The sequence below is a fragment of the Ornithodoros turicata genome, unplaced genomic scaffold (assembly GCF_037126465.1).
Source record: "Ornithodoros turicata isolate Travis unplaced genomic scaffold, ASM3712646v1 Chromosome85, whole genome shotgun sequence".
In the NCBI taxonomy this organism is placed as follows: Eukaryota; Metazoa; Arthropoda; class Arachnida; order Ixodida; family Argasidae; genus Ornithodoros; species Ornithodoros turicata.
In genome coordinates, this window is record NW_026999393.1 from 312,238 (window position 1) to 322,770 (window position 10,533).

Genomic DNA, 10,533 nt, shown 5'->3' on the forward strand with positions numbered 1-10,533 from the left:
TGACAGATACAAAATAATTATCACTATGTGCGGGCATCGTCGCGTGCATGGAACATATGATGAAGCCGCATCCTCACGGGCTCGGGTGGGCCATCGACAGTGACCGTCGCATTGCAGACGTCCTTTTTTTTCCCTTGAGAATCAGTTTGCAAAGTTCTTCGAATGGGAGGCCATCCAGTGATTTATCCAGACCCCCCCCACACACACACCCTAAAGGCTGGTTCACACTATTGCGTTGACGGTTGCACTTGCGTCTTGCATGTGCTTACGGCGTATCGTTGCATTGGCAGCAGGGACACGTTTTCCGCAACTGTAGTGCGTAAGATGAACGCAACGAGTAGAGCCAACTTCAACTTTTTTGACGCAAGAACCACAAGCACAAGCCACTGTCCAATAAGAGGGGAGGATATAGCGCATGCGTGCTGTGCATGCGGTTTGAATGTTGGAGCACTTTCTTGAACAAGATGGCTGAAAACATGGAGCAGCATGAGAACTTTGTTCTGCAAATCGAAAGGTATCTTTGGCTGTACGACAGCACAAGGCCCGACTACAAGGATGCCACAAAATAACAGGACTTGTGGCAGGCCATTAGCCTCGTCGTCGGCATGTCAGGTGACGATCCATGACTTGAAAGCCGGAGACGAGGTAGGGACGATAACAGACAAACACAAACACGGTGAGACCGTGTTTGTGTTTGTCTGTTATCACCTCTACCTCGTCTCGGGTTTTCAAGTCATGGGTCTTCACCACCAGCTCGCTTGCTACCTAACTTTCCCTTCGATGTCAGGTGAGTTTCGCATTACACGAAAAAGTGTCGCCCTCAATCGTGGGAACCTGTCTCTCAGTTTTTGTCATTTCATCCGAAAGATATATCCGCGGCTGTCAAGTGATTCATCACATTCAGCATATAGTAACAGTAAATAATTTGTGGGCACACCTGTAGTAGAATGCAATCACCTGTTCATCCACGGATCACTAAAAAAATTTCTTCATGTTTTCACAAATTTGCGTTATGGTATGCAAAACCTCGCTGGAGCCCCTCTGAAGCTGAGTATTTTGCATCAGTGGAATATTTACTTTCTTTGCAGAATGTTGTATTCCCTTTATTTACTGCCTTTTCTTCATACTTTTTTCTTTAGGTCAGATTTTCTATCTCTATGCGGCTTTGGTTGCTTATATACACAAGCATTTGTGTTCTCAAGTGAGTTGCACAAGTCATTACTTTGGATATGAGACATTTTCGATGTTTTGTGGAAGGTAACAGATGGCAGCTTTAAACTAACATCGTGCAAAGTATTTCAAGCGCGGCTGTCATACTTCTCACAATTGTGTGTGAGTCATGCAAGTGTATGTGGCACAGAATATCTTTTAATGTTGTTTTCTTACTTGACCAGTGCCAAAGAACATGGAGGAACTTGCAGGATAGATATGCCCGTGAGTTACGTGCCACAAAACAGCCCAGTGGGTCTAGTCGTACAACCCTTGTGAAGCCTCTGAGCTTCCTTTCCAGGTTCATCAGGCCTCGGTACTTGAGCACTTGGTATTTTAACTTGCAAACCTTTACTCGCAGCATTACTTGCAGCAAGATATAGCAAAATACTTGTTGGCTGTGTCTAGAGGTCCGTCGGACGGACCCGATCTTTATGCAGCGGGGTCCGTCGGATGGTCCGTGGTATGAGGAACTAGACTCTGTTTCCTAACGTAACCAAAGTAACCTAGAGCTGCACGAAGCTAACTTGCACTAACCTGACTAGAATAAACTAACCTAACCTAAACTAACTTGATCTAACACGACATAATGTTGATAGCGGAGTGTTCCGACGGACCCCATTCTTTACGCAGCGGGGTCCGTCGGATCGTCTGTGGTATGAGGAACAAGACTGTTTCCTAAACTAACCTAACCTAACCTAGAGCTGCACGAAGGTAACTTGCACTAACCTGACTACAATAAACGAACCTAACACTAACCTAACCTAAACTAACTTGACCTAACACGACATAATGTTCAGCTGACGGACCCCGATGTATAAACAATCGTGTCCGTCCGACGGACCTCTAGACACTTCCATACTTGTTAGGCAAAAAAAAAAAGGAAGAAAAAGCTGATGATGTCATATTTATGTCACTGTTATGTGCACATAGAGATCACTTCTGGGTTTCTTTTTCTCACTCTGTCCCCCAGCTCTGTGCTCCCAAAGACGATAGCTTCAAACACGACAGCTGCACTTCTGTCCAGTATACGGGAGGACACAGCTTCAATCAGTGAAAGCACAGTAGTGGATAGTGACCCTCAAGGTAAAATGCGGTCGATATTACTTCACATTTACATCGCTACAAGTGCACAATCTATTGCTAACAACGTTGGACTGCTGTTCCCTAAGTGAACCACTTTCATTACATTGATTTGATTTGGGTTTTTTTGGCGCAAGAGCAGCTCTGGCCAACTTTAATTACAGCGATGCTGCTTTCACTGATTGGAAGCACACCAGAGGAAACTCTGTCACGGGCTGCTCCGTCACCAGTAACCGAAGGCAGTTCAGTAACGATATAGTCAGAGGTTTGGGTACTTGCTATCAGGGATGGGCAGTATTTAAATGCATTGTAATTAAAATATTATTTAAGATATAAAACATATATACAAGACCCTCCCTGGACCCTCAATGCCCTCCCGGCCCTTGTAAGACTATTGTCACCTGTGCAGAGGTGTTCTCCTTTGTGAATCTAATTCCACGGCCGAACAGAAGATACCTAGAAGATGCTGTCTTCAAGAAACTTGTAATATTAAAATTGCCATGATTAATAACAAATAAATGCCATTTTTCCTTGCTGATTTGTTGTTATGATCATTATTATTTCTGTAATTCCGAATGAGATCTTCACAGTATTTATGGTATTTAAATACAGTATTTATATTTTGTATTTAAATACTCAAAATTGTATTTGTGCCCATTCCTGCTTGCTATACATCAAATGTCTGGTGCATGAATCCAAACTTAGCTTATCACCAGAGAGGCCTTTGGAATTTAATTAAGCGTTGCTTATGATTTGCTTATGAAGATTTATCACAAACTAACTCATTAGAACTTGAAGTCTTAGGGTTTAACCCGATTCTTCCCCGAACTGAAGCTTGCCTCCTTAGGGCGAAACCAGAATTTAACCTTGCAAAATTGCACTCACTGCGACATCTATAGGAATGCACACTAACTTGTTTGGCAGCAAATACAGTTACGCCACTGTGAGTACCAAACCACAGCACTTAGTTTGAGCAACTCTGCCCGATTTCTCCCCGAATTTAGCGGTCTGGACTTGTTTCACCCTAATTCACATGAATTTAGAGCACATGTTTATTTACCCAATTTTTACCCCACCAATTTAGAAAAAAATATTTCCCGAAAACTTCAGGTTCTGTCATGACACACAGGCCTACCACATACCAATATTTCTTCAGACCTTTGTTCAAAATATTAATTTGCAGGACGGCTGGTCGGCCTCTGCGTTCATGCCAACACAGGAGTTCGTCTCTTCAAGATCTTGAAGACCGCGGGGAGACTCCTCCAGTTAGCTACGCAAGGCCACAGAAGCACAGAAGGCCGTAGCAAACAATTTCAACGCTACAAGAAGTGCTTGTGTCTGCCACAAGGCAAATGAGCGGAGCCTCAGCACCTTCGCAGGATTATGTAGACATGTGGGACGGCAACACTTTTTTTGCTGAGCTTCTGGCCAATGCTTGCGAAGCTTGATGACAGACAAAAACATCTTGCACAGTTGTGCATCCAGCAGCTACTTTTTGGTATGACGTATGGTCATGAGTAACTGTTTTATGCATTAAATACATGGTTTACAAAACTGTGTCACTGTGCTTTTTACATATCCATTGTGGTGCACCTGTCAGCCACACAAAGTGCCACAAAACCCATCATTTCAGTGTATCCTCGAGCTTATTTTTCTGGCTGACATCCACAACGAACTACAGTTGAATCCCTGTAAGAGGAACTTGGATAAGTGGAACTCTCCGTTGTGTGGAACAGTTGAAGAAAATTAAATTTGCTTCCCATAGACGCAATGCATTGCCCGTTCGTTTTAGTGGAACCAGATTTTGTGCGGAGCGACGCTTCAGTGGGCCTTTGACTTCCGGCCACGTCATCCAACCATCGATTTCTGGCCACGTGATCATCTACCCCCGGAAGTAGCGGAGAGGCGGTGTTTAGTTTCCATTCGTCCTGCACCGTAACGCCATTGCGGAATTCAAATGTTGAAGCCACGCAAGCTGAGGACTTTCACTTTAGCCGAGAAATCCGAGATAATTGAATCTGTGACCTGTGGGAAGCTATCCAGGCCAGCAGCAATGAAGAGGTATGGCATTCCCAAAAGCACGTTGTCGCGTTTGCTGTCGTCGAAGGACACCATTCTGGCGTCACGAGACGACAGTCTTTTTAAGCCGTCGTGTAAGCGTATGCGCACAGCACAGCACGTAAACATGAAAAAAGCTTTGTTGTTATGGATTAAGAAAGCCAGAGCCTCGAAGCTGCCACTCAGCGGTGCCATAATCAAGGAGAAGGCGCAAGATATTGCTTTGCAACTCCGCTGCACGGATTTCTCAGCTAGCGATGGGTGGCTGTCTAGATTTAAGAATCGTCACGAACTCGTTTATCGGTCTGTGGTAGGCAAAAGCAAGGATGTTCCCCGTGAAGTTTGCGAGGATTGGCAAAGAGGACGTTTGCGGGAGCTGCTTGAACAGTATCAACCTCAAGACGTATACAACGCCGACGAAACTGGTTCTTCTTCAAAGTTTTGCCAGACAAGACATTTCATTTCAAGGGAGAACCTTGCTGTGGAGGCAAACTAAGCAAGGACAGGGTAACAGTTCTGCTCGGGACCAACATGGACGAATCTGACCCCAATTCGAACCCTCGAATGCCGAGCTGTCGTACACCCAAGACTGGTGTCGGGAACAAGCGGTCATCGTCCTTCAGCGGATCATGGCTTCGTCAGTATCCCTGGCTTATCTACGATGAAGCAAGAGGGGGGAATGTTCTGCACACTGTGCATAAAGTACGACAAGCGGTCCTTCGACAGATCCGTGCGGAACAAGGAGCCATGCAAACGGATTCGGTTGGAGAGCATCCGCAAACACGAAGTGTGCAATTCCCACCGGGACTCTGTCGCGCTTGAGGCGCACAGCAAGGTGGCTACATCACCACTTGAAATTCTGCGGCCGCCTGCCTCCCGGATCGCAATGAAACAAGCGTTCGCTAGCCTGTACCATCTCTGCAAACACAGGATAGCGCACACCACAAGTTATGAGCCTCTTCTAGATTTGCTCGCCATGCTGGGACTGGATGTCAAGGCACAGACAACAGAGCTTGAAGGAACGCTACCTACTGCAGTCAGAGGTCGATTCAGGAGATGGTAGCTTGCCTTTCGGGTGTCATCGAGGATGACATTCTACATGAACTTCGACAAAGCGAGCATTACGCCCTAATGTTTGACGTGACTACAGACTGCACCACTGTAGAACAGCTGGTAATCCACTGCAGGTACATCTTCAATGGTGCACTGAAAGTGAAGTTTCTCTGCTCTGCACGATTCACAGTTGAGTGACGAACGAGTAGTAGCTCTTAATGCCACCAACATTGCAACCACTGTTGAAAAGTTCATCATGGAAAAGGGTCTTGATTTCAAGAGCCTTTGTGGCATTGGTACTGATGGTGCACCTGTCATGACAGGAAAAAAGGGTGGAGCAGTGAAACTGCTGACAGACAAACAAAGGACTGCAACATCTCCCCTGTGCTGTCAGGCTATTGGGATCCACTGTGCAGCCCACAAGCTGAACTTGGCAGCAAACCAGGCTGCTAAGGCAGTTGCTTATGTCGCCAAGTTCAAGGACCTCCTGCAGCAGCTGTACAACTTCTACGCCTCAAGTTCTGTGCGTACTGCTGGGCTCAGTGCAGTCCAGAGAGTACTGGAAATGGAACAACGGAAACATGTGGAGCCATCTGCTACACGTTGGTTGAGTGTTGGAGGATCATGTGCAGCTGTGCGCAACAATTTTGCAGCAATCATAGTCAGCCTGTCACGAGAGGCAGAAGAAAGGAGCGGCATCAAGGCTGCAGGACTACTGAAGTTCATCTTGGAGGGGAAGTTTGTGGGCACACTGCTCATGATGTTGCGAGGTCCTGCCCTCTCTTGACAGGCTGTCACGAGCACTGCAGTCAAGGTCACTGCAGATGGATCTGCTTCAAGGAATGATTAATTCAACAATCAGGACATTGGAGGCACAGAAAAATCACCAAACACTGGTCCAGGAGTTTTGTGCTGCCCAGGATGTCCCAGTGAAAGTAACTCATGAGTCCGAAGCATGGCTACAGGCCACAAAAAGAGCATTTCTAGACAGGCTCACAGAAAATGTGAAGAACAGATTTGAGGACCATCCAACACTGGCCAGTTTTTCTCTCCTGCTAGCCAGAGCTGACTACCAACAAATGGTGTGTGGCAATGGGGTTGAAATTTGTGCTGCGCTTCAGACTGTGTTTCATGCTTGGAAAGTCTCATAGCAGCGACATGCTAGCAGAGAGGACAGGCTTTGCCAATTTTGTTCTGGAGTCTGAGAGGATGCAGAAGTTAGAGGCTGCAGAATTTCTGCTGTGTGTGGCAACAGACCTCAAGGAGCTGTATCCCTTAATGTCACATATAGCAGGTGACTAGCTAGTCCTGCCACCACACACAGCAGACTGTGAAAGGGACTTCTCTGCATTGAAGCTCATCAAAACACAGCTGCGAAATCGACTGAAGGAAGGACTGTCGGATACGAATTGCATGTGAGGGATCAGCAGTGAAAGACTTCCCGTATGACATAGTGGTGGAGAAATGGGCAAAGCTGAAAAACAGAAGGTTGAAAGTGTGATAGCTGAGTGCCAAAAGAGTGAATAAAGTTATGGTTGTACTTGCATGCAAACCACGCGTCCGATCTGTTTCTCTCTCCCCCTTCCCTCTCTCACCCGGTCGTCAAATATCCACCACTCAGAATTTTCTGGGGAGAACCCTGCTGTGCAGACATACTGTACTCATGACTATTGCTTTCAATGTTGGCAGGCTTGCTGTTATTGGCTGTCAGTAAATATGCCATCTGCTGGCAAGAATCCCAAATGAGTTTTCAATTATCCTCCTGGCCCTTGACAACCTGCAGTTCAACACAGCCTTTTTCAGATTAAGCTGCTTCCCTGGGTATGGCCGCATTAAGTTCAGCAAAAGTGGGAAAGCTTCATCTCCCACGATTACATGCGGTAAATGCACCAAGCTCTTTGGCAGTTTCTTTGGTTGCGGAATATCCAGGCATCCGCTGGCTAGCTGAGCTCCAAAGTCTGTATTTCGGAAGATGCCCCCGTCACTCCCTCGGCCCTGCTCCTCAATGTGCACTTTCAAGAACCTCTACCTCGCGTCGCAGACAGCTAGTAGCATGATGCTGTAATAGCCCTTATAATTAAAGACTCTGATCCTTCATTTGGAAGGTTCCGAACAGCTACATCTTTGCCATCTATGGCATCGACACAGTTGGGGAAGTGCCACATCCCCTGAAAATCATGGGCTGTGCTTTCTCGAGTTGACATCGTGGGACACTGAAATAGAACATGGTTGGGGTAAATGCTTGGAGATGTGATGAAGTGCCAGGAAAACATGGAGAAAACAAAGGGAACACAGAAGCCAAGCATATTTTCTTTAGCTGCTGTAAACAAGGATCTCTACTTATAACCATACATGCAAACAATGCATACCTGCAGGTAGACAGGTTCAAGTGCATGCCATATGGCCTTGCAAGTTTCCCGTATAATCTAGCAGGCTGTCGACTTCCTAATCCTGTAGTTAATGGAGCACATGTCCTGCGAGGAGCCATGAGCAAGGTACCTGCAACTGCATTACTTTTTGCATTACTAGGAAACCGGTAACAAGTTTTGGGGTATTACAATGGTCAAAAGGGTTGCCATTGTCTGGTGTTGTGGAGTGCTGATTTGTTTGGTGCCACCGTGTTGCACGGAGCAAAATGTCATTGGCTGGGCATGACATTCAACGTCTTGAACCAATAGAAAAGTTGCAGCTGCAGTGAGCAATGTCTTTGAAGGTGTAAAGTGGGAACAGGGAAGACTAGGATTAAACATGTTGTACACAAATGTGTATCTTGTACACATTTGCTTTAGTCAACAGCTTTGTCAACAGCTTTGGAAATTTTCACATGCATGTCTACATAAAGGACCCTCTGCAATTTTTTGCTGAAACTGTAAAGTTGGAAATAAAATCTCATGAATGGCTTCGTGTTTATGCTTATTCTATTTATGTTAGGTACAAAACAAACGGCGTACCATGATTAGGAATAGCGTATGTAGTAATATAGTAAACTGTAGCACGCTCCACATAGGTTTGGGCCCACTAATGAGACCACATACCATACGAGTGGGTGTACCCCGTAACTTCAAGCGTATAAAGCGTACCGACAAGCCATTTGAACATTTTGAAAAATTTATGGCAGATAAGGCGCGGGCAATACAACGCGACTGATTATTGACTCATCCTTATTTTATCAATACAATGCGACTGACTTGAGCAGTAAAATCAATTACAATGAATGTCACTTATTCTGAGTGCAAGCGAAAAAGAAACAAAAAAATTTGCATAAACCGCAGCTAATACACGTGTACGGCTTCTGTTCTTCCCTATCGCTATCAAAAAGTGCGCACGACGAAAGAGAACGATCTGTCATTCTTTTGGCGTTCTAAGCTGCAGTTCATTTTGCGATTTTCCCTGCCATTTCTACATTTCTAACTCGTTTGCTGTGCAGTTTTCTTATCTTTTGGTTTTCATTTAGTGTGCGTGTGTGCAGAGTTTCTGGTATTTTATTTTGTGCAGTGCATATTTCTTTTGTTTTTGTTTTCTGTGTACAATGAACTTTTCTTTGAATGTCTATTTGTTTAGAGCTTTTATTATTTTGGATTGCGAAATGGAAGTCCCACTCGCAGCGTATGCGAGGTGCAACAACGTCCGCAGAACATTTCGTCCCCGTAGCGACGCCTTCGATGCAACGGATGAAGAGTTCATGCGTTTGTACAGACTGACGAAGCCTGTGGTACGCTGGCTATGCGACAAGCTACGGTCCACCCTCCGTCCAAAAAGAACTCGGACAGCGCTACCTGTGGAGGGGCAAGTGTTCATCGCCCTGCGGTTTTATGCCACAGGAAGTTTCCAAGGGGCGGTAGCTAGCGACCGGCACGTGGCAGCGATGCAGAGCACCATCAGTAAGCTGCTCTTCAAGGTTACGAACGCCACAGTGGTACAGCTGGCACCCCTGTGGATACGGTTCCCGACCAAACCCGACAAGATCCGCGAGGTCATGCGGGAATTCAAGAGCAAATGGAGGTTTCCCGGCATGATTGGTGAGTGTTTATGTGGATAGACACCGAGAAAAAGAAGTTCAAACCACTTAAAACCTTAAACATCGCAATATTTTTTGGGAGGCTGCATAGACGGGTCGGTTATTGGCATCCTGGCCCCATCTGAGAGGTGCGGCCAGTACCAGAACAGTGCTTTCTTCTGTCAGAAGCAGTACTTCGCGCTCAATGCCATGATCGTAAGTAAAAGCTGGGTACCCTCCTCCTGAATACGTATCCCAAAAAATCTGGCAGTCTCTGGAATTCATGCTGACGTGTTCTAGGTGTGTGACGCGATGATGCATTGCTCGTTTTGCGGCGGAGCACGTGATGCTTATGTGTGGAGGCACAGTGAGCTGAAGCGCGAGCTGTCCCGGAGGCACTTGGACGAACCCCGCTTCCTTCTAGGTAAGGGTCGCACAGTATAATTGAGAACTACAACGGGTGACATTACACATTTCCCTCAGGTGACAGTGGGTATCCTTTGCAACCGTGGCTGCTGATGCCGTTGCCTGGAGACCCTCCCCCCAACACACCGAAAGCCTGATACAAGAAACGCCACAAAGCGGCGCGCGGCGTAGTAGAGAAATGCATCGGCCTGCTGAAGTCAAGGTTTCGCTGCCTGCAGCGATACAGGACTCTGCACTACAATCTGCACAGGACCTCAAATATTGTTGTGTCATGCGCCGTGCTCCACAACATGTGCATCCACACACAGGCACCACCTACCGAGGACGCAGGGGAGGGTGACGACGACAGTGGTGAAGATACTCCAGCTACGACGAGTAACCCTAACGCATCCCCGAATGCTCCCCCGGATGGGGAGATGTAGGACATCGGGGCAGCCGTTCGAGCAAGAGTTATTGAGCAGCTGTCGCGACTAAGTCACGTCGCCGTGAAGCAACCTTTTTAACCGTTACGCTATTACTCTGGGAATTCTTCCTGAGAACCCAGCAGACAACACAGAATGCGGTAGGATTCGAACCCACTGCCCAATGGTGCCAGTTTTTCATGAGGACACGTGATTTATGTTTTTTTATGTGATTTATGTACGTTTGTTTATATTACCTCTATTGTTTCGTTTTTTTGTGTCGGAATTGCTTAGACAGTCATCAAA

The 10,533-nt window shown here is 46.3% G+C and overlaps 2 protein-coding genes across 2 annotated transcripts; both read left to right on the forward strand.

The window, feature by feature from the left end:
• The first annotated feature begins 4,249 nt into the window (after positions 1–4,249).
• On the forward strand, positions 4,250–4,846 carry LOC135374581 (tigger transposable element-derived protein 4-like). The gene has a single exon (XM_064607525.1). It carries the CDS (start codon positions 4,250–4,252, stop codon positions 4,844–4,846), a length of 597 nt encoding a protein of 198 aa, XP_064463595.1.
• Positions 4,847–8,989: 4,143 nt separating this feature from the next.
• LOC135374582 (putative nuclease HARBI1) lies at positions 8,990–9,963 on the forward strand. Its single transcript, XM_064607526.1, has 4 exons — positions 8,990–9,422; positions 9,504–9,616; positions 9,701–9,824; positions 9,884–9,963. The coding sequence occupies exons 1-4, from the start codon at positions 8,990–8,992 to the stop codon at positions 9,961–9,963; spliced, it is 750 nt and encodes a 249-aa protein (XP_064463596.1).
• The last annotated feature ends 570 nt before the right edge of the window (positions 9,964–10,533 follow it).